The sequence below is a fragment of the Balaenoptera acutorostrata genome, chromosome 13 (assembly GCF_949987535.1).
Source record: "Balaenoptera acutorostrata chromosome 13, mBalAcu1.1, whole genome shotgun sequence".
Lineage (NCBI taxonomy): Eukaryota > Metazoa > Chordata > Mammalia > Artiodactyla > Balaenopteridae > Balaenoptera > Balaenoptera acutorostrata.
The window spans coordinates 81,142,381-81,166,397 of NC_080076.1; the positions used below are offsets into that span (position 1 = coordinate 81,142,381).

The window sequence follows — 24,017 nt, forward strand, 5'->3', positions numbered from 1 at the left end:
CTCCTTGATCAGTACATAAGTCTCTTCCCAGAGGAGATTCTACAACCTGGAACATTGTAGGTGCTCAATAAGTAGGTGCTGAATGAATTAATTAAACTTTTAAAAATAAGCTTTCGATTTATACTTCAAAATGACACTTTTGATATCAACTTCCTCCATCAGCTCCCGTGGGACTAGGCCTGCCCCTTCACCCCCCAAACCAGCTTCTAACCCTGTGATGGGCCCAGGTGGACTTAAGGGGACATTCAGAAAAGGAATTGGTATCCACACGGAAGAACAAAACCTGTATTCTGGTCACTGCAACTTCTAATACCAGGTGGACACTCAACAAGTCCACAATGGCAAGCCAGTGTCCCCAAAAGACACTTATGTAGCATCAGAGGAGGACTCCCTCAATTTCCCAAGCAAGGGGAAGTGATATTTTGTCACTGTCAGAAACATGATAATAAAGCTAGGAGTACATGAGATCAGATATGTAAATTGTGAAACCAAAGTCACAGCTCCATGGTACTGTGACCGTATTGTTTAAATCACCCTTTTCCCCTCATCAAAATAGAAAAGAATTTTAAAATGAGATCACTGGAAGAAGTGGAAAAAAAGTCTCCAGGATCCCAGTGAAAGAGGAACAAAATGGGAATTGGGATCTAGGAGACGTACAGCCCAGGACCATGGACAGCAGCCAGAGAGGTGCAGGGCTCCTCCAAAGAAACTGTTCATCAAGCTGTGCTCAAGGGAAGATGAAATGGAACCCAAAATTGAAAAGGGGAAAAGAGATCTTGTTTGCTCGTGGGCACTGGGGTAAGGGAGAGAAGCTTCCAGAAGGGAATGGATCTAATTTGGAATGTTGAGGTCCCAAGAGCTTCCAATCCCTGTGGCTCCTGGACCCTCACCCTCTGAGAGCAACCAGAAAGAAGGAGGCCCTTCTGATTGCTCCTCACCTCATTATGCAGCAAGCTACCTAAACGATGATCTCAGAGGCCTCCCTCTGCTTTGCGCGCGCGCACACACACACACACACACACACTGCTGTCTGCTGAAACCTGATATGAGGTCTTTTTTAAAATTTATTTCAAAGCCTCCCTCCCTCTCTCTCTCTCTCTTCACAGACGCTCTGCAGTGAAGCTAATCAAAATCAATGACTCCTTGGCAGCCAGAGAAAAGCCGGCGGGTGGGGGGGGGGGTGGTACCAGTACTTTGCACACTGTGGAAATATTTTTTTTAAAAAAAACCACCACCCCACTATCTCATGCAATCCAAGTAATGCAACAGGAGAGACAGTGGAGACAATATATACATATATATCATGCTTCAATTTCCTAATACAAATGTCCATCAAGAAGTCAAATCTCATATAAAAACAAGCATTAAAAACAACCCCTTGTCAAAAATCGGGGCATTTGAGAAATGCACTCAAATTAATGATGTGCAAGAAAAAGCTGGGGTTAGATAAATACACAGTTTCTAATAATGTAAGAGAATATGTACGAGGGACTTGGCTGTAAAGCTCCATGAGGAGGGTCCTGGGTGCCCAGTTCTCTCAAGCGATGTGGCTTCACTGAAATCAAAATTGCCTGAAACCCCAGCATTTGGAGTTTGGATCCTCCAGCGGGAATGTCGTAAGCTAGTCAGGGTCGAAAAAAGGATCCTCTGACCTTTAACCTGTGTCTAGGTGGTCAGCACATCCCCACTGTGGTCTTGAAGGTGCAGCCTTAAAAGCAGCAGAGAGCTATGATCGCGTACAACTACAGTAATGAAAACCCCCTCCCCAGAAAATGGGGTCAGCTGGAAAGTCTAGCGTCTGGCTAGGAAAGTGACTAAATAAAAGCAGAGACTGTATTTCGTATCATTCTAATGAATTTGCCTTCTCTGAGTTCACGGCTTGGCGGGGATGTCACCTGCTGCTCCCTGACGACCTTGCCTACACACTCATCCCCTGTAAACTTAACTGCAGGAAGGGCTCCAGCCATGAAGGGAAACAAATTCTTTATAAACAAGCTTTCCTTTTGGCTTTGCCGAGTTCCAAGCTGTCGGGGGGCGGCCGGGGGGAGGGGGTGGGTGGGAAGCTGCCCTCACATTCAGGCGTTCTGGGTTGCATTTTTCTTTAAAGGGCTATTTAGGAAAACATAAGGCATGGATTTTTTTTTTTCTTTTTAAACAAAGAGACAGCTCTCAGCTTGCAGCAGCCCTGAAAGCTCCTGCATTCTAAAGGACCTGGTAATTTTCAGCAACGCCCATGGGAAAGAATTGCCTTTTCAGAGCCATGTCAACCTGAAAACAGCTGGTCCCTCTGCTGGTTTCTTAGAACTGGAAGACTGTCTGCAAACCAGCCCAGCAGACCCCCTCTCCACAGGTACCGCGTGGTGACCTGCAAATCCAGCCTTGTAGAATGACTGTCTGAACCTGCAGCCTCGTGCCTCAACATCTCAGCTTTGAAAACGGCAGTGTGAGCCCTGCACAGAGGAATAATACCTGTTGTTGGATATTTTTTTTAATGAAAGCAAAAAATAATCATCACTCCCTGAAGAGTCTTTGCAGCCAAGTCTCAGTCCAGCACACATCTTTTTTTAGCCCTTCTAGAAACTTCTGAAAATAGTAGCTTATCCTGGGGGGGGGTGGAAATCAGACCCTCAGAAAGTGAGATGCTGGTGCATTTCATTGAAATGACCCTCTCCCTCCCCCAACGTCCCTGGCTTATAAATCACCCTTGACCAGAAGGTAGCCATTTCTTGGCTCTTCAATCCATAAAACCTAAGCCCTGAAATGCCCTTGGGGAGTCAGGGAGGCTGTGGTCTGAACTCGAAGGGTACTTGCGGGCGGAGGAGGCAGCAAACAAGTCACACGTGAGGTCAGTTTTCCACCCCATAACCAGCAAGCCACTCAGTGCCATCACCCCCCCTTCCTCCCTCCCAAAGCCCAAGGTTTGCTCCAAAACACCTCTGTATATTCATCCCCGTGTAGAGAAAGAGAAAAGACTCTCAAGTGGCACTTTTGTGACTGATTCCTTTAAAATAAGAATCTGAAACAGCAAAATAGAAACCTCTCTCGTCCCCTGGCCTTGCAGGTCTGGCAACAGCATACCATGACAGCACCAGCAAGAACACACTTAAGCACCAGCAAAATTTAAGCGAAGCACCAGAGACACCAGATTGGTAGGGGGGAAAAAAAATGCCATTTGTCTTGATGACAGTGGGACTAGCCATCTATCTAGGTAGGCAGAGAGAGAGAGGCTAGGACTTGTCAAGACTTAGAAATGGAGGTATCCCAGATTGCCCCTACAAAATTGGCCCTGAGTCCTCACTTTTTTTTTCTATTTTGCTTTTTGCACTTTCACCTCCTCCTCCACCGGCATCCCTTCCCAGGCAGTTGGTCGCCTCTGAGGCTAATTCCCACCGGTCTTTGCAAAATTTCTAGGTACACAGTAAGCATCTCTCTTCCAGTGCCCCAGACATGAAAGAGCATCAAAGTTCACATCGGAAGGTGCAGAAAAGGGAGGGGACCACGTCCTCGACAAGGCATGCACTGAAGAGTAATATTCATATTTTCTTTTTCTATATATATAGAGCTGTATGTAAATAGCGTTGGGGTGTCTGTTTCTGCAGCTGGATATCAAAGAGGGCTTCCCCAGTCCCATTCCGCGTTGCTACTATTGCCCCAGGCGCCGTCTTTATTCTCCACTTCCTTCTCGAAGTGCCGACTGCGGCCTTTCAAGCTCTGGGCTCCCCCCTCAGGAAAATGGGAACCGGCTTTCTCCAAGGACACAGGGTTTTCACCAACCTGCAGAAATAAAGATTTGTATTTCAGTCAGTAGGCACGTGCAGACAGCCACTGGGGATGACGTCAGCGCCTTGGGCCGCTGCACAGCCAGCTCCACTTGTCGGGAGGGGGAGGGGGATAGGCGAGAGCTGCTAGATACCAAAGCTCTGATTTGGAAGGAAAGGTTCCCCCAAAGCTAGTCTTGGTGCTGCCCCTCCCCCCCAAAGCTCTGTCCACATAGCAGCCTTCCTTAAACATATACGTGCACGTGCAAACACACACACACACACACACACACACACACACACCCCTCTTGTTTTCAGACCTAAATGTTTACATAGGCATCTTCTGTGATTTAAAAAGACGACGTAGAGACACACTACTTTTTTGCTCCTCCATGTCAGGAACGGGACCATCATCTATTCATTTCATAGATCCATATTCAAGGCAGACTTGTAGGACAGTCTCTGCTGTCATCCATCCACCCACCCATGCATCCATTCACTCATTCATTGACGAACATGCCAAGCACCATACTAGGTGTTACAGATCCAATGACACAGTTCTTACCCTTAAGGGGCTCACAAGACAACAAAGGGAGATGAGATGAAATCAATAATGACAGTGTCATGGGAAGAGCCTGCAATCTGGGTAGACATGGGCTATGGGAGCCCACAGGAGAGGCAGCTCATGAGGGAGGAGGGGAAGTCAGAGAAAGAGGAAGACCCCTGCTGAGTACTGAAAGATGCCAGTGAATTAGCCAGGATAAGGTGAGGTATTCCGGGCAGGGCAGAGAAAAACAGTGCATACCCAAGAGAATGGAAACTATATATCCACGCAAAAGCTTGTACACAAATGTTCAGAGCAGCATTATCTATAATGGCCCCAAAGTGGAAACAACCCAAATGCCCATCACCTGATGAATGCATAAATAAGTAGGGTATTTCCATACAATGGAATATTATTTGGCCATAAAAAGGAATGAATCACTGACACATGCTACAACACAGATGAACCTTGAAGACATGCTGCTAAATGAAAGAAGCCAGACACGAAGGGGACAAATGTATGATTCCATTTACAGGAAATGTCTAGAAGAAGCAAATCTATAAAGAAAGCAAGCAGATTTGTGGTTGCCCAGGGCTGGGGAGGAATGTAAGCAACTGGGGACTAAATGCTAATGGGTACGAGGCTTCTGTTGGGGGACTGAAAATGCTCTAAAATTGATTGTGGGGATGGCTGCACAACTCTGGAAATATAATAAATACCATTGACTTGTGTGCTTTAAAAGGATGTGAAGTATATCAGGAGGAGGAGAGGAAGAGGGAGAGGAGGAGAGGGAGGGAGAGGAGGAGAGGGAGGGAGAGGAGGAGAGGGAGGGAGAGGAGGAGAGGGAGGGAGTACAGGAAGGGGATGAAGAGAGGAGGGGAGGAAGGGAGAAGAAACAGGACACAGAGGAAGGACACACCATGACTAGGTCAGGGAGCTCGATGAGCCTCAAGCAAAGACTGGGCCCTGGGGCCAGCGGGGAGATGAGGCTGGAGAGTCAGCAGAGGAGATAAACACAATTCGTACATTACTCTAAAGCAGGTGGTGGGAAAACTGCCGTGTGCGTGATACAAACCACGTGGTGTAGGAGAGAGATGATTTTATGACCTTCAAGTGGACAAAAGTCCGGGATATTGACTTGTATGAACTGCACCAACAGATTCCCTTGGCCTCTGGCCTCCTCCGGGGTCTAGTTCACAGAAGGCAGCAATGGCATGGCGAGACAGGGCCACAGGTCGGCCGGAGTACCTGCCAGGAAGCTCTCTGGCACAGCTCCGGGCCCCTCTCCAGGCTCTGGGTCCTGTCCCCTCGCCTCGCCTTTAGGCCAGGGGGGCTGCCAGCCTGGGGGGCGCTGCAGGATCCCTCACTGATTTCCTAAACCCTGCCCACACTTTGCCATAGAACCTTTACTAAATTCTCCTCTGATTACTCAGTTTGGGGGTGCTCTCTGCCTCTTACTTGGACCCTGACCGATACATACAACTGCGTCCATAATCACATGGACCCCACAATCTACATTAGCTGCTGGTCACAAGGATCTGAATCAGCAACTTCAAACCTTTTGCTTTTGACCTGCTCAGGTGGAGGGAGAAGACCCCTGCAGCCCGCCAACCACCACCCCCCACCCCGTTCCCCTCCTGTCCCATCAGGGCACAAGCACAGAAGGCATTCTGCTTTACTGTGTAGCTGCTGTATGTTTTCATGGAATACTGACTCAGAGTCACCGTCAACTCAACTGAGAAGCACACTCAATTTAGTTCATGGAAACCAGCTTCTGTAATCCCTAAAAATCTCACTTTGTTGGTGTCTAGTCATACTGACCTATAGAGTGAAAGTCAGTGGAACCCTGCAGCATTAGCCTGAGGTGATTATGCTGCCTTAAGCATGGGTACAAAAAAGGAACGATGGAGGGAGAGAAAGGAACCACGTTTATTAAGCACCTACTGTGTGTTATGGAGTGTGCTGACTTCGTGCTAAGCATTGTTCTCTGCACAAGATAAAGCTCAGCGCCTGCCCTCAATTGGCCTCCAGTCTTAGTGGGGAAGACATGAAATGCCAGAGGCCAGGACTGTAAAAGACCATTGTCTGCAGACAATGTGTGTGCAGACACATTGGTCTGGGTGTGTTTAGAGCCCAGAAGTCGGGATGCGGTTACACTCACCAGGAAAGCTTCAGAGAGGAAGCAGGATTTGAACTGGGCCTTGAAGATACACAGACAATGTTTTTGCCATATTTGGAAGAAGGCAGGATCGTTTAGGTGGGGAAAGGGCCTAAGCAAGGCACAAGGGCAGTGACAAGTATGGCTCAAACAGGGGACCCTGACGAGCAGGGAACTGCATCTGAAAGTTGTGACAATTGAGGCTGTGTCGATACCTGAGTTGAATGGAGATGATGAAGGGAAAATAACAGTGGCATCAGGCGAGAAACTGTATTGTTTCCTTGCAAAACTAGGACTAGCAACTGATTTTCACTTTTCCTACCTGTAAATCATTGGGCCTATAATGAGTCTTTCTAAGGGTTTCCCAGGGCTGCTAAATGGACAAATTCCTGTGCCCGTTTGTGTACTGATTACCGGTTGGCGTCCACAGTGAAGGATGAACATTAGAAGCACACCTCTGCACGGCATCAACCAGCCAGTGGACACACGTTCCACAATCAGAGGGTGGGCCTATCTATGTATACACTTCTGGAGGATTTTGTTTGTTTGTTTTTTAGTTAGCATTTTTTTCACTTCAGGATATGTTATGTCAGTAAGTATAACTCTTTTTTTTTTGTTTCTTCTGGGGGACTTTAAATTGGACACCCTCCACTAGCCCACAGAAGCAGTCAGATAAATGTGCTCAAGGATGTTCCCTCCAGCTTTATTTGTAATAAATTTGGAATTATTACAAATCTGGAGTTTGGAAACAACCCATGTGTTTATTGATAGGAGACTGGATTAACAAATTAAGCCACCTGCCTATTAGAAAGAGGTAAATCTAAATGTACTGAGACAGAAGGATGGCTATGATTTTTAATTGAAAAGAGCAAATGCCCCAGATCTTTTTTTCCTTTAATGAATATGTGTGTGTGTGCATACACAGAGAGCTATATCTATCTATATATCCATATAAAAAGTATGGCAGAGAGGCAAAATAGTGTAATGGTTAAGAGCTCAGACTCTGGAGCTCGACACCTGAGTTGGAATCCTGATTCAGACACTTAAAAGCTGTGTGACCTTGGGCCAGTTATTAACCTCTGGGTCTCAGTTTCCTTATATGGAAAAGGTGGGGGAGTATATCAAATCTTACTGTGTTGATGTAAGGACTGAAAGTATTAACATATGTGAGGACTTAGAAGTCCAGCACATAGTAAGGTCTGCATTTGTTGTTATTATTATTGTTATCGTTGTTATATACTCCAGACTGAAAGTTACCCCAGGGCATGGCTTTGGGGGTGGAGTAAAAGAACAATTACAGCGTTCTACTTTATATACTTTACTTCTGTATTGTTTATGTTATTTTTTTCTTTTCTTTTTTTGAAAGGAGTAAGGAGTCATTGTACAATTTTAAACTAGTTTAAAAACATAAAGTCCACAGCTCCCTATGAACCACTTGAACTGCCCCTGGGATGTTTTTCCTCAAACTTGGCTCATAAAGCACTTTCTCAAATGCTGACTCACAACCAAAGCTCACAACTGAAGAGATTCATGAAACGCCTGTTCTTAAATGTCCCTATTTCCACTTTGCACCCACAGAGTGGAGGGGCGGAGGACAGAGGGGGAGAACAGGAAGCCTCGAGAGACCGGCTGCCTGGGCTGGGACGCTGCAGGTGGAGAGCTGTGAGCTGTGAATCCCGCTGCAGCGTTACAGCAGGAGCCTTACCCCCTCTTCCCTACATCTGAGAAGAGTTAGGACTCTTGGGTTCCCTCCTAAGAGGTCCCAATTTTTTTTTTTTATTTTTTAATTTTTTTTATTTATTCATTTATTTATTCATTCATTTATGGCTGTGTTGGGTCTTCGCCTCTGTGCGAGGGCCCTCTCCAGTTGTGGCAAGTGGGGGCCACTCTTCATCACGGTGCGTGGGCCTCTCACTGTAGCGGCCTCTCTTGTTGCGGAGCACAGGCTCCAGACGCGCAGGCTCAGCAATTGTGGCTCACGGGCGTAGTCGCTCCGCGGCATGTGGGATCCTCCCAGACCAGGGCCCGAACCCGCGTCCCCTGCATTGGCAGGCAGACTCCCAACCACTGCGCCACCAGGGAAGCCCAAGGTCCCAATTTTTAATTTAAAAAAATATCTTTTTTGCTCTTGCCGTTTGCATATGTGATAAGTTAGAAGTTCAAATAGCAGAGAAGGATATAGAAATAAAAGGAAAGCCGCCTTCACTCCACCCCTAAGCCTCCCAGAATACTTTCTGTGCATTTACACACACCTTGTCTCTCCCCTTGACCCACCATTTCATCCTCAGGGCTCAGCACCATGCCCTGCACAGACCAGGTGTTCAGTTCAACCTGTTGAGTGACAGTGGCTAAGTGAGCACGTGAATAATGGTGGTAACTTCCCCACTCTTCCATCTTTGTTTTTTTTAAATTAATTTTTATTGGAGTATAGTTGATTTACAATGCTGTGTTAGCTTCTGCTGTACGGCAAAGTGAATCAGTTATACATGTACATATATCCACTCTTTTTTATTCTACTCCCATATAGGTCATTACAGAGTATTGAGTAGAGTTTCCTGTGCTATACAGTAGGTTCTTATTACCCACTCTTCCATCTTTGGTTTCAGCGGGTTGATTTTGACCATGGAGTTCAAATGGTACCAGTGGTCGGTCCTGATGTCTAAGAATCATGGGTACAAAGCTCTCCATGTGGAACCCTCCTAAAGGAAAGATGCTCTGGGCCATGTTATCATTTAAATCTCTGTCCATGTAGCTCATGCTGGCCAGTTAGAACACTGGGCTCTGAGGAGACGGTGGCTGAGGGGACTAAAAGAGCAGAAGACTAGGTGTGGGGTGCACGAGAAAGGAAGAGGCCATTTGGCAGCTCCTGGAAGATGTGTTTCCTTCTCTCTGCCTATCTATCTATTGCCCCTGTTATCTGTGAATAGTTATCAATGCTATCAGTGAACAGTTATTGATTATATGAAGTCTGTGGAGAGAGCCCAGAGACCTCAAAGCTCTGCCCACTATGAAGTTCTGGCAGGTGGGCCTTGAATGCCAAACTAACTTGATGTCCAAAAGAATAAGCACTGAGAAGTTGGGGGTAGCACAGCACAGAATCGACACCAAACCAAACGGACAGACCCTTCTTAAAGCAACCTCGCCTTATGCATCACATGTTACAACACACACATTCTTTCACCCAACAAGTTCACCTCTAGGAACTTCAGTTTTTTGTGTTTTGGTTTCAAAGTTGTCCAAACAAGAATGTTCACTAAACCTCACTTACGAACTATCAGAAAATGGGGAACAGCGTAAATATCCCTGGGGATGTGACCAAATAAGGAAATCGTGGTCCATCCAAGCAACGGAACACCATGCAGCCATAAAAAAAGATGATGAAAACCTCTGTTGACATGGGAACATCTCAGCAACCTATTTTTATTGGGGAAAAAACAGATTACAAAACAGCATGAACAGTATGATCTCATTTCTTTAAAATAGGATACATGTGTGGGTGTGTCTACGCATCAAGGGAAGTCTGGCAGGGTGGTCTCCGAAACCAGAGGTCATTAATTTAAATGCATTGGCCCCAGTAACGTGTGCCCAGGAGGGGCCAGGGTCACTGGAGAGTTTGTGTCCAATCTAAAGAGGTTTCTGACACTCATCTCCAGCCTTTTGCTGCCACATGGGACTTGGTATTGTCAGATCTTTCCGTTTTTTCAATAAAAACTGGAAACCTGGGCTTCAATATGAAAGTGCCTGATTTTTAAGCGTGTGGGGGAAGACATGCAAGTCAAATAAAGCTAAACGGCAGGCCAATTACAGCCAGGAAACCACCAGGTTTCGACCTCTGCCTAGACGCTAAGACATTCTTCGACAGAGACAGCTGGCATGTAAGCCCACCTCATTTTCACCTTCAGAAGCCATCTCTGTGCCTTGGTTTCACTATCTATAAGGTGAGGGAGTTGCGTTAGGTGGTTTCTAAAGTCCTGTCTATTTCTGGCTGTGTTTCAAGAATGGTGATCTCTTTGGGTCATAGATCTTTTGAGATCAAAGCAATGATTTCTCTCTGAAGTCGGGGGGCGGGGGCGGCGAATAGAGGAGTATGAAGTCAGCCAATTTTATGTCTCATTTCTGGGGGGGTCCCCAATTCCCTGAGCCTCTCCCAAATTCATTCATTCATTTACTCATTCATCCATCCATTCATTCAGTAGCTAGTGAATGCCCATTCTGCACTGGTCACCATGCCAGGTGCTGGGATACAGTGATGGACAAAAAGCCAGGACTGGGGCCCTCACGGGACCTGGAGGCTAGTGTCCCCCAGGCTGGGGAGTCCTGTCCTGGAGGTTCCCCCAGCCCCGGTGCAGTGGCTTAAGAAGGCTGTTGCTGATCCACAGAGTTGGGGGCAGGGGCAGGATTAGCAACTGCTTTGTGCAAAAAGCTCAGAAAAGTCCCCTAAGAGTTCCCACCACACTCTGAATATGGGCCCGTGGACTAAAATTCACACCAAATAAGAACAACACATATCCTGCACTGTCATTTACCCTTTTCTGAACATCAGTGATATGCCTTATACTGCTCAGAAGGTAGAGGGACATGCCTAAGGTCCCATAACTGGGAAATGGCAGATCAGGACCGGATCTGAAAGTCAGCCTGACTCCAAAGTTCATGTCACTTTCCATCAAGCTGTCCTACCTCGGCATAAAATCTGGGTGAATTAGATAAACAGTTACCAGCAGTTAAATTTTCTGAATCAAGAATGAGGCCCCATGGTGTGCCAACAGGCTGAAACATTATAAATCTGGGCAGTCTTTGAAAATGCTACCTCTTCTTAAATCTATCCCATGGCCCTTGACACATTCCCACCCTCTGAAGACCCCTCCAAAATCACTTTGTCTAAGTTTCCCCACCATCAATATGTTAGCATCCTACAGTATTTATTAAGTACCATGCGCCAGATCCAAGTACAGCCAGGAAGGCAGAGAAGCTCTTCAAACTCTTAGTGACACTGCTATGACTTGCAGCCTTTCCCTGAAGTTGGAATGGGCATGTCAGCAGTCATCTCACTCATGCACTCCAACAATGGCTAGAGATGTGGTCCATGAAGAATATGCCATAAAAAGATAACACAGATTTAGCTGGGGATGGTAACAGCCTGCTCCAGAGCCAAGTCGATAACCACATTATGGATAGTGGCCAGTGACGTAAATGAGAAAAGGGAACAAGCGGCAGAGTTTATCTAGAAACTACAAGATTTTATACTCTTTTAGACAACCTTTATAATAAAGGAATGTTTACCTACACTTTTGATATCAAAGTTCCACTTGTGGGCATTCTTAAGAAAATCATCTGTGATGTACCCAAAGAGTTACACCCAAGGATGTTCTGCGTCACACTGGAAACTGTCTAAATGTCCAATAATAGCTGCATGAGAAGGTAAATGGTGGAAGAGCCAAACAGAGAAATACTACGCAACCTCTAAGAAGCGTGTCATAGAAAATACTATAAAGCATGGAGAAATGTCCATGATATAATGACAAAGTCAGATTACAGAGAATGTATTTAGAGGGATTCTATTTGTTAAAGTACCTCTCAGTGCATTTTTTTTAAAATGGAAAGAAACCTCTCAAAATGTTAACAATGGATAGTGAGATAAAAACAATCGATTCAATTTTTCTTTTAATCAGTATCTTCCAAGTATTTGATAACGTGCTTGTAATATTTTTTGTAATCAAGAAAAAGCTATTTTTTCTTAAAAAAAGGAATATTACATAAAGTTTCCCAAAACAATTTAATTCCATCTTGCCCAAGTCCATGGCCTGTGGAGCAAAAGTTCAAAGATGGCAACACTCTGTGGGGCAGCCAATTTTCTCTCCACAGGGCAGGGAAAGGAGCTTTCTCTTTTCCTGGGTATCCAGCGGTACTAAAAGCACACATCTCACTGATGTGGCCTAAAAGAGACATCCCTCACCCAACTGCAGGGGCACCAGTTTAAAGCAGGAAGGAGGGAGGGGAGACAATACGGAATTGAATGGAAATCCAGCCAGTATCCACAACCTTCTGAGGGCACTGAGGGTTGGGCATCAGTGAGCTGGCACAGGGGCCAGAATCTCTCAGACCTTGGTGGGAGGTCTCCTCCAGTGAGAGGAGGCTGGGGTGGGGGTCAGAGCCGGGGTCTCCTGCCCCTGAGGTCTAGGAGCATCTGAGGCCAGGTTCTGGGACTTACTCATCTCTGCATCCCTGCATCCTGGTGCCTAGCCCTGAGCTGGTGCTCAATTCATATCTGCAAATGCATGAGGATGAGTAGTTTATTGCATCACATCTAATTCTCCTCTTATAAAGCACCTCTTCATGTACTGTCAGCACTTGTGAATCCCTTGACAACAAAACTCAACCTCCCTACCATGGCCTGATCTAGCCCCTGCCTGCCCTCTGACTTCCTCTCCCCCCAAGTTCATGTGGTCTTAGCCCACTGCTCGTTTTCCTCTTCCTCAAACACACGGTGCAAAGTCTCACCTCCCCAGAACACCTTTCTTCCAGGTACTCACGTGGTTGGCTCCTTTTCGTCACTCATGTCATTGGTTCCTTGGTTCCTCCTCAAAGTGGCCATCTCCAACCACTGCAGGTTAGGAGCGCCCCAGGCTCTCGCTATGAAAGGCATACCTCAGAGATATTTGCATTTTTTACAAATTGAAGGTTTGTGGCAACCCTGTGTCGAGCAAGTCTATTGATGCCATTTTTCCAACAGCATTTGCTCACTTTGTGTCTCTGTGTCACATTTGGATAATTCTCGCAATATTTCAAATCTTTCATCATTATTATATTTGTTACGGTGATGTGTGATCTGTGATCTTTGATGTGATTATTGCAAAAAGATTATGACTTATGGAAGGTTTAGATGATGGTTAGCATTTTTTAGCAATAAAGTATTTTTTAATTGAGGTGTGTACATTGTTTTTAAAGACGTAATACTACTGCACACTTAATAGACTACAGTATAATGTAAACATAACTTTTATATGCACTGGGAAACCAAAAAATTTGTGACTCGCCTTATTGCAGTGGTCTGGAACCAAACCCACAATGTCTCCGAGGTATGCCTGTACGTTATCTTCGTGTGTTACCTTCAGAGCCCTGAACACTTTCTGAAATTCTGCGTTAGACTGCATAATCCAAAGATGGCCACAACATATCTTCTCTCCCATTTGCTATTCTAGAACCTTGCCACTCCCCCATGGGGTAGTGTCTAATTCCACTCCCCTTAAATCTGGGCTGGCTTGTGATTTGCTTTTAACCAAAGTGATTTCTGAAGCTGGGTCAAAAAAGGCAAAGCAGCTTCCATTTGACCCTCCAAGACATTTGCCTTTGGAGCCCTAAGATACCAGGTCAGAATCCATCTACCGTGAGGCTGCCATGTTGTGGGGAAGCCCAAGCCACAAGAGGAGACTGAGTGTAGATGCTCTGATTGGCAGTCCCAGCTGGCACCCAGCATCAACAGCCAGGCCTATAAATGAAGATCCCATTACCATGATTCCAGCCCCCAGTCAGCCTGGAACTGAGACAAGTCACCCCTGCTATGCTTTGTCTGAATTTCTAACCCAGGGAATGTATGAGCCTAATTGAATAGTTGTTTTAAGCCACTAAGTTTTGGAGTAATTGGTTACAATTACAATTGTTGTAACCAGAACAATCTTTACTGATTTATCATCTGTCTCTTCCCACTAAAATGTAGGCTCCATGAGAGCAGGGGCTTCTATGTCTTGGTCCTTCCTGTGTCCACCATGCCCTACACACAGTAGGAACTCAATAATTAATAGGTGAAAAAGTGAAAGAAGCCGAATTTAGGAAACACTAATGCTCATCGTGCACAGTTTCTGAATGATTCATGTATTCATCATAGTTATTTTGTATCTACTATGTGACAAGCAAGTTGCCATGGGCTAGGGACAGTGTAGGGCAGCTCACTGTTACCATGAAATCCTGTCACACACAGTGATGACCAGAAGGGAGACAGAAGCCCCCACTCCACTCCTCCCCACCCCCAATGTAGGTCTGAAAAGCTGACTTTTCAAAAACCAGAGGTGCGGTTGCCAAATCCACCCAGCCCGCATCTGGGGGTGTATTTAATTATTCCCGGGTGCAGCTGTTTTTACATCCACAGCTCAGTCACTTGTGTCCTGGCCTCTCAGTAGGCAAGAGAGTGACTCCAGACAGCGACCATGTGGCAGGAAGGCTGCCACCGTCCTGCACATCTGGCCCCTTCCCCGGGGTGGGGGGCGGGGGTTTCCTCCCCATCAGCTGTCTCCTTCTCCTCCACTCACTCCTTTCCTTCCTTGCCTAGGCTTTCAAGCTCTAAAAGTAATCCTGGCAGGGGTGCAGCAGTCTGGGAGTGAGGCCTGAGGGATGGCCTCCAGGTTTAACCACTTAATCCCCAAAATACCTGCCAAGAACCAGTTAGCATGCCTGGGGGATAGGCCAGACCGTCATTAATTCATTAAAGCAGGCTCCTGCTGGCCCATTATCTTTCTTGCCGCTGACCAGTCGCCTCTTGGGTGCGCAGAGTCCCCCTTTCTCCCCTCTCCTTAGTCCTAAGGCAAGGTTCTGCCCATCCCAGCCCAAATCCTCCTCCTTCTCTTTCCCTCCCCCCCACCCCCACCCAAGGCAAGTGACATTTCTCCTCCCTCCCACACTTCCACCAGCCAGCGCTCACCATAAAGCATCTTTTGTTCCCTCTCCTGTATCTCGGAGCAGTGACTGGTTAAATCACACCCATTCTCCTCCCGGCCTCCCCAGCCTCCAAGGAGCTTCCCCCGGGGCTCCCTCAGAAAGCGAATCTCTCTAGTGCAGGAATTCGAGGCTCACCACCCCTTCTGCTTGCCGCCCTGGTATCTTCTCCTCCCCTGCATCCCTCAAGTCATCTGGCGGGCTGCGTGCTGCAGGCCCTCAAAGGCAGAAACTCCAATGCCAGTTCTGACTTTGCCATTGATCGATCCTTTGGGACGACTCAGGTGGACTCTCTCTGCCTCAGTTTCCCCTTTGAAACAATAAGGATGGCATTAACCATTTCATAGCATCTTCTGACAACTGAACTAAGTGCCAGGCACTGCACGGGGCACTTGAAATAGATGCTCTCCTATCAACCTCCCAAAATCCTGATAGAGATACAGCTCCGGTTTACAGATAAAGGCTCAGAGAGGTTACGGTTCTTACCCAAGGTCACACTGCCAGAAAGTTCTTGGGCTGGGACTTAAATCCAGTTTCATCTGATCCCTAAACCCATGCTCTTAACCCCTATACTATCCTGGCCCATGTGGCCTTGATTCCCCCAAATGGCAAGTAAGAATAATGTGGAATCACCAGCAATGACAATAGCAAAGTGTTGTCTACTTTCGGAAAGAAAGATATTAAATGCACAATCATAGTCATGATAGCTCACATTTATATTCACTTCTTATGTGCCAGGCACTGTTCTAGAGCTCTCTGTAAATGACTTCATTTTACCCTCTTGACAACAACCTGTGCGTTTAAGTACTACTATTGTCCCCATTTTACATATGGGAAAACTGAGTCTCAGAGGGGAGGTTGGATTTTTGTTTGTTTGTTTAATGATGACTTCTGAGAAAACTATTGCTGGCTCACAGTAGAGGCTCAAAACAAGTTTGTTGAAACTGCCGTCGTGCATATAGCTAAGCTCACCTTTAACCTAAGAGAATGGTCTGCCCTAGATGGCTGATTCAGGCCTCCCTGAAACCAATAAGGCACCCTGTGAGCATTCCCATTTCTCTTCTGGGGTAGGAAATGTGGAGAGGACCACACACAGAACTCAACAAACTGTCTTTCTCCAGGGGATTTCCTTTCACGTCTTGCTAACTTACTGAAGGCTGGGGAAAGATGGGTTTCCCCCGGTTAAGCCAAAAGCACAAGAAAGGCCCGAGTTGGAGGTAGCAGCGAGAGAAGCCAAGTCCTTGTGATAGGGGCCGAGCCTGGGAGACCCAGCAAGGCGAACCCCGGGATGGTAGTGGTATACCTTCTGTTCAATACCATTCTACCGGCGATCCGAGGGAGTGAGGTGCAGCGCGGCAGGAAAGCCGTGCCGGGCATCCTGGGGTCCGGGCACCCGAGGCGGGAGGACCCTAGAGGGTGTGGCTACTGGGGACGCCCGGACGGGACACAGCAGGATGGAGGAGAAGCCAGGGGTATGCTGAGGAGGTGGCCTGGAGTCGGGACGTAGCACGGGGCTCTGGGGCAGAAGCAGAGTCAGGAAGGGGAAATAAACTCTGCGACGACAATTATCCGCTGACGCCGCGGATAATTCCGAAAACTCCTCCCCGTCCCCCTTCCTTGTCGCGTGGGTCCTTCCCCGCGCCCGAGCTCAGAGAGGCGCGCTGCGTTCGCCCCACGCGCCCTCGCGGAGGTTTCGGGCCACCTCCAGGGCGGCAGCCTCCTCCTGAGGGCCCCGGGAGCACCCCCGGCCCCGACGCGCGCCAGTCGGGCTCTGGCTGGGCGCTCTCCGCCCCCTGGGTGGGACGCCCAGCATCCTGCACCGTCTAGTCTTGAGAAGGCAGCGCTTCCCCAGCCTCGCCTGGTCTCCAAGACTGGAGGAAGCGGTGTCCTAGCCCTCCTCCCCATTGCTACTGGATTCCTTTCGCTTCCCATCTTTCTAATCCACGTTCCCACTATCTTGTTCTCCAGGAACTCTCTCTCTTTTTCTCCAGCTCCCTCGCCTTTCTTTCCTCGTATCGCCGCCCGTTTTTTCTTTGCCTCCTTTCCCACCTTCATTCCGCCTTTCCCTAAATTACACACTTTGGGCTTCGCGTCTCTTGCTTGGCTCCCTTTTTCTGCCCCACATCCCCGTGCCCCATCCAAAATTTTGTTCCTGCCTCTAGGATTCTGCGGCCCCAGCCTGGGCTTCTGCGGCCGAGGGCAGCCCCGGGCCTCTCTTCCGGGAGGAGGAGAATCGGATGGGACCTCCGAGCCGGGCAGAGAGCGTCCCGAAGCGCGCACCTCTCTTCGCCAGCGCCCGGGCTGCACCGGCCCACGAGACATCTGTCGCCCGCGCTCCCGGCTCACACCCCGCGCACCCCCGCATCTCCCCGGGCGCTGCCACCCCCCACGCTCCGGCTGCCGCCTCTCCCTGCGGGCGCCGCGCCAGCTTCCCAGGGTGTTGGCGCACCGCGGGGCTCAGCCGCGACCCGAGCGCTCGGTTTCTGTGGGCCATGGCATGCCGGGGCTGGCTTTCTCACCTTCGACCTTCACCTTCCGGCCCTAGACCCACCTTTGGTGGGCTCAGCCTTACTCTCTCCACCGCCACTCACTGCAGCTCTCCTCTCTATTCCAGAATCTGAAATGACGGTCCTTACACGTTTGCTCCCCTAAAGCGCTTAGCACAGTGCCAGGCGCACAACTGGTGCTCAGTAGTTCCCCAATCCCAAGGGCCTAGCGCACAGTAGGTGCTCAGTACCTTTCTCCTACTGGTACCAGACACACTAAGCGCTCCATACTCACCCCCCACCCCCGCCGCGCAGTGCCTAGCATACTGCAGGCTCTCAAACATCTCCCTCAACAAGGCCTAGCACCCAGAAAGAGCTCAATTGATGCTGTTTCATTAAGGCTTCCCCTTGGAGTTTCCCTGAGAGCCTCCGATCCCAGCTCACTTGGGGCATCTCCTTCATCTCAGTTCCTCCGTTTGGTGAAGAGGAGGCCAAGCTCCTCAAACGGGACACCTCGCTGGAGGGGAGAAGTTGCCAGAGCGGAGGAAAACTGCAGTTTTAGGTAGGGAGAAAGACGGAGCCGGCCAGAAACCAGGAGGGGGAGGAAGTCGCGAGAAGTGCTCGGGGCACCGGGAGACGGGCAACAGAAACTGGAGAAGGGACACTCAAGGAGAAGGGGGTTTGGAGCGGCGGTGATGGAAACGGTGGCGACTCAGGAGTGGCAGGCGGCTGAAAGAGGACTGAGGACTCGTCTTGAAACCGCGATAGATTATAATTCTTTGGCTTGGCCTATAACTGTTCTCAGAGCAAGCCCAGTTTTTACTTGCACTGTGTGTTTGCTTGAGCGGCTGGTGGGGCTTACGGAGGCTGAAGTCCTCCCAAAGCCACCCCGATGGAGAGAGTGGCAAGATGCGCTTAAGGACTCGGAGAGAAGGGGCAGAAACGGTGGACGCAGTACTTGGAGGGAGAGATGGGGACTGCCTAGGAGGGGGACCGAGATCCTTGCGAGAGAAAGGAGCAGAGGAAGAAGGAGATGGGAAGAGAAGAACGCCAAACTTGAGGCTCTCCCGCTCCCAAGCCAGCCCCAAGTCTCCAGTCCCCAGACACCGCGCGCTGGCGCTCGCTCGCTCTCTCGCGTACCTGTTGCTCGCTCCGGCTGGGTCTCGGCTTCGGCCCCACCAAGAAGCCCCGCGTTCCTACAAGTTCCGCCTGCCGAGCAGCCAGGCCGCCAGCGCCGCCACCTGCGCGGCCGCGCACAGCCAGGGCCAGTAGGTGGGGAGCGCGCTGGGCGCCGGCGCCCTCCGGCTCCGCGCGCGGCGCCGCCACATGGTGCGCTGGTGCAGCTCGTCGCCGAGCGCCTTGAGCCGGGCGGCCGTGAGCTGCGCGGCGGACGAGCGCAGACCCAGGCGGCCCGCGCTGCAGGCGCACACCGCCGGCGGGCCGCGGCCGCGGTGCAGGGGGCACGGGCACATGACCGCTCGCCTCGCTCCCTCCCCGCGTCGGGCCGCCCCTCGCCTCCTCTGCCTCGGCCTCTGCGCCTGCCTCCGCCGCGCTCCAGTCGCCGGGGGCCTCCCCTGGACACCAAGTTTCTCCTTGTGTTGTGCGTTTGTTGTGCTGACGGCGCTATTATTAATTAAAGTGTCACATGGTGGAGGGGGCGGGGAGGGCGCGGGGAGGGGGGTTACATCATCCGGCCCCGGGGGGGGGGCTGCAGGCAGAAGAAACCGAGAGGTAACTTTTAACCCTAGTGGCGCCGGCAGTGAGGGGGCGCGCGGGTTGGGAGAAGGGGAGCGTGGGGCGCTGGGACGCCTGAAGGCGACCGGCCGCTTGGGCCTCTGGCTTCAGGGGTCGCAGGAGATCCTCGCGGAGGCGTGGAGCGCCGGGGGAGGTTTTCTCCTTCTCTTTTTCCTGAATTCAGCTCCAATTCCGATTTGGCGAGGGGGGGCAGGCTTGTTTGCCGTTTTGGATGAAGCCGATATCGAATTCGGCTGCATTATTCAAAAAATGTTCCGAAGCTATTGTTTGGTCTGGGGGAGGTGGGTCGATTCAAAATCTAATGAGAGGGCCGGATTCAACCCAACTTGCCTACTTTCAGGTCTGACTCCGCACCTGTAGGCTGCGGATAGGAGCACACCCGACGCACAACCCCACCCCCATCTGAGATAGGCTGCCAGACCCTTAAGCGCCCGCAGCGCCGCTAGAAACCTTGATGGAGGCGGGGAGAGGGTTAGGGGGTCGGCCCTTAGTCTCGGCTGTTCCCGGCACACCGCGCCTCCGCCCGAAAGACCCTCACAAGGGGTTTTCCAGAAGGAAACTTATTTTTGTCTGCTTGCTTTGTCACTATTACTTTCCTGCAGGGGTTAGTTTCTAGCAGTGATCCCGATTTAACGCGCAATGGCGACTCTAAGGGGTCGGCGGTGTCGGGGATGGGGGCCGCCGGCAGGGAATTTTAGCTCCTTTTCTTTTTTTTTTTTTTTTTTCCCAATCCGAGAACTGCCCCTATGACCCTCCAGACTAGAAAATCTGGAACTGCCCATGCTGGTGAAGGTACAGATGGGTGAAGGGACTCTCAGGATTCTTTGGAGGAGAATGAGACCTTCACCCATCTTGAATCCATGGGGATTCAGAAAACTGGGGGACCCTGGAGGTGGCTCCAAGCCAGCCTTCTAGGTCCTGATGAGGCAGCTCTGATCCTCTTCTTCCCACGGGCGGGGTGTTGCCAAGGCCTGAGGAGTCCTTTGGTCACTTGGAAAAGATTCTTCAAGACTATGAACTTAGTTTGGGTCTGGATTTATCATAGAGAGATTTCCCCTTGACCTGCAGCATGGTCAGGGCTCAGATCCCAGCTGTGCTCTGTGATCTTGGTGGCTCTCTAGATCCACCCAGCCCCAATTCTCCTATTTAATAATGGTCAACACTTACTGAGTGCCTTCTGTGTAGGTTACTGGGCTAAGGCCCCTGTCTACACTGCCTAAAGTGAGTTTCCACGTTCTAGGGTGGTGAGAGTGTGCTGTTACTATCCTGTTTTACAGATGAGGAAACTGAGGCACAGGGAGGTAAGGTCTCTTGCCGGGAGATCACAGAGTTAATGAGGAATAAACCTGGATCTAAATTAGGGCAGTCTGCTGCAGGCTTTAAACTCTTAACCATGGTTTTATACTGCCCCCTGTAATCTGGGAATAATAATACCTCCCTCCTAGGATCGGGGCAGAGATTAAATGAGAGAAATGTGTGCCAAGCACCTGGCAAGCACCGGGCCCTGGATAAACCTTGGTTCCCTTTGCTTCTGGCCAGAACCACTTCCCCATTCTCCTGGGACTCACCTCCTTAATCCCCCCTAGTCTTTTCAGAGGGGACCTGATCCATTGCCCAGTATAGTGTTCCAAGAATGAAGATACAGTGTCTATTTAAAAAGCCCTTTGGATTTAAAATGAACAATTCCCTCACCCCCCCCCCCCCCGTTTTAATCTGCACGCTTTTAACGGCTCACTTCATGGACATTAATTTTAATGGGACGATTATTACCCTGTTTGGAAGCCTGCCCCTCAAAATGCTGGGCTCGTGAGGTGCCGCTGGGTCGGGTCCCGGCAGCTTGGACGTTTTCTGTAGCAGAGAGAGTGCAGCCTTGGCCGTGGGGACTGGGGACGTGTCATTCAGCAGAGGGAGAGGAGGGGGTGATGGAAAAGTGGGGGAGAAGAGAAGACCTCCTTCTCTCCCCCCAACACTGCAGGTGACAGTCAGTCCCTAAATTGGCTCACCTTAGAGTGGGCCCACCAAGTTCCCCATTCACTAACTGGGGAACTTGGCCTTGAGATGAGGCTTTTTGGAGCCTCTATTTCCTCGACTGTAAATTGGGAATAATAGTACCTACTTCAATAGTACCTACCTCATAAATAAGATCATACCAGGAAGCCCTGAGCACGGTGCCCAACACACCGTGAGCATTTAATAAATGTTGGCTACTGTTACTATTTTATAGTAGATCATGCACTCGCTAAACAGTGTGCTTTGAAGAATGTTGGAAGGCCTGCACCCTCAAATATATATGGTTCCCCTATTGTGAACTGGCGATTCTGTCACTGATGTTGAGTATTGTCTAGAAAAAGCAAATTCTTTGGGAGAGTGACATGTAACACTCTCCTAACACTTTAGTAAAAATGCATTTTTGATTTTCATGTTTAATAAACACTTAATGGTGCTTACCCTGTGCCAGGCACTGTTCTAAGTGCCTTAGATGTATCAACTCATTTAACGACCATATGTAATAGGACAGGTATGATTATTAGTCCTTTATTTTGGATGAGCAAACTGAGGCAGAGCATTTCAATAATTTGACCAAGGTCATACAGCTGTCTGGCCCCAGAGTTAATGCTCTTTAGCATTATGTCACCACTGGGGACTTAGGAAGAGGGGGGGAGGGAGGCTGTTATGGGCTGAACTGTGTCCCCCTAAAATTCCTGTGCGGAAGTCCTAAGCCCCAGGACCTCAGAATGTGACTGTATTTGGAGACAAGGCCTTTAAAGAGGTAATTAAGTTAAAATGAGGTCATTAGAGCTGGGCCCAAATCCAATATGTCTGGTCTTAGAAGAAGAGGGAGAGACACCACGGGTACATGACCATCTGCAAGCCAAGAAGAGAGGCCTCAGATAAAACCCACCCTGCTGACACCTTGATCTTGGACTTCTGGCCTCCAGAACTGTGAGAAAATAACTTTCTGATGTTTAGGCCCCCCAGTCTGTAATGCTTTGTTATGGCAGCCCTAATACAGAGGGAGTGAGAGGGAAAAAAATGCCCTAAAAGGGAAGCTAGAAGCAGATATTCACCAGACTATGGCCACTTTTTTTTTCTTTTCTTTTTCCTCCCCATCCCCCACTATTTTTTCTCTTTTAGCTTGCTTTATTTGCTTTTACGCCTTACTGATTCTGAAACTGTGCACCTCAGATTGGGACTTGAACCCACATGCCAGGACTCAAACCCGGCCAAAACCCATGGTTTTCCAACTGGGATCACACACCTGGTTTCAGGACTTAATGAAGCTCATGTGCCTGATGTCTCATCGCAGAAAGAATTCAGTGAGAAACAAAGTGATAGGTAAGAAGTGGATTTATTTAGAGAGAAACACGCTCCCCAGACAGAGTGTGGGCCATCTCAGAAGGTGAGAAAGGCCTATGGCCACTTTTACTGCCGAGCACGTGCCTGGATATTTTTCTAGGACTGTTCATCTGTTTCCCTTCCTCCTCCTTCATGTCCTGTTGGAGATCTTTAAGGGAGGAGGAGTTTAAGGGGATTATTTTGAGAAATAGTTCATGAAATCCAGTTGATACATTTATTCAGAGAAAACTTTCCATACCAATTGCAAGGATGTGCAGCCTCTCTCTTATAAAGAAATAAAATAGATTTTTCTAGTCCATGAAGACTTCCTATGGTACCCCAGTGCTTAAAACTGGGCTTTGCACATGGCAAGTGTTCGGTAAATATTTGTCAAAAGGAAGAAAGAAAGAAAGCAAGGAAGAAAGGAAGGGAGGAAGAAAGGAAGAAAGAAAGAGGGAGGGAAGGAAAGAAGGAAAGACTGAGTGAATGGTAAGCATCCTGATTTGTCTTTCCCACTTTCAGACATGCATGGTGATGTACATAGAATTGTTATCATCAATAACATGAAAAAAATTTTGCCGCAAATCATTCCTTTAGCTTCTACAGAAATCAAAACTCAAGTGTTTCTAGCAGGAAGTGTATGTGTATTGGGGGTGGGTGGGTGGTATCTCTTTTCTTTAATTAAATCAATAATAACCTATCCTGGTGTTGGAGACCAACTGAGCCTTACCTTACGGTGTTTTAATTCGTGTGGCTTGGTGAAGTGATAAATGAATGAACAGCTGTTGCCTCCTCCAAACAGCTGTGTTTCCTGAAGCCATGTATTAATGCCAGGGCCAGATTTGATGCCAGGAGTTGGCCTGGCGAACAACAGAGTTCTTGAATCTAAATCAGAGTTATAGCACAGTGGTTTGACACCCTGTGCCAGAGAAACCTGGGTTTGAACTCTAGCCCCATCATGCAATGTTGGGCCCTGCCTTGGGCATAATTTTCATCTCTCTGAGCCCCCACTTTCCCATCTGTAAAATGGGAATAATAATCAAAACACCTACCTCATTGGGTTGTTGTGAGGATTAAAAGAAAGAATGTTGGGCTTCCCTGGTGGCGCAGTGGTTAAGAATCTGCCTGCCAATGCAGGGGACACGGGTTCGAGCCCTGGTCTGGGAAGATCCCACATGCCACGGAGCAACTAAGCCCGTGAGCCACAACTACTGAGCCTGCGCATCTGGAGCATCTGGAGCCCCATGCTCCACAATGGGAGAGGCCGCGACAGT

The 24,017-nt window shown here is 48.9% G+C and overlaps 1 protein-coding gene across 1 annotated transcript; it reads right to left on the reverse strand.

Annotated features, from left to right (window-relative positions):
- Window positions 1-2,174: 2,174 nt before the first annotated feature.
- On the reverse strand, window positions 2,175-19,124 carry HRK (harakiri, BCL2 interacting protein). Its single transcript, XM_057527028.1, has 2 exons — window positions 18,793-19,124; window positions 2,175-3,774 (listed from the first exon to the last, which is right to left on the reverse strand). Exon 1 carries the CDS (start codon window positions 19,122-19,124, stop codon window positions 18,849-18,851), a length of 276 nt encoding a protein of 91 aa, XP_057383011.1. The 3' UTR covers window positions 2,175-3,774; window positions 18,793-18,848.
- Window positions 19,125-24,017: the final 4,893 nt, after the last annotated feature.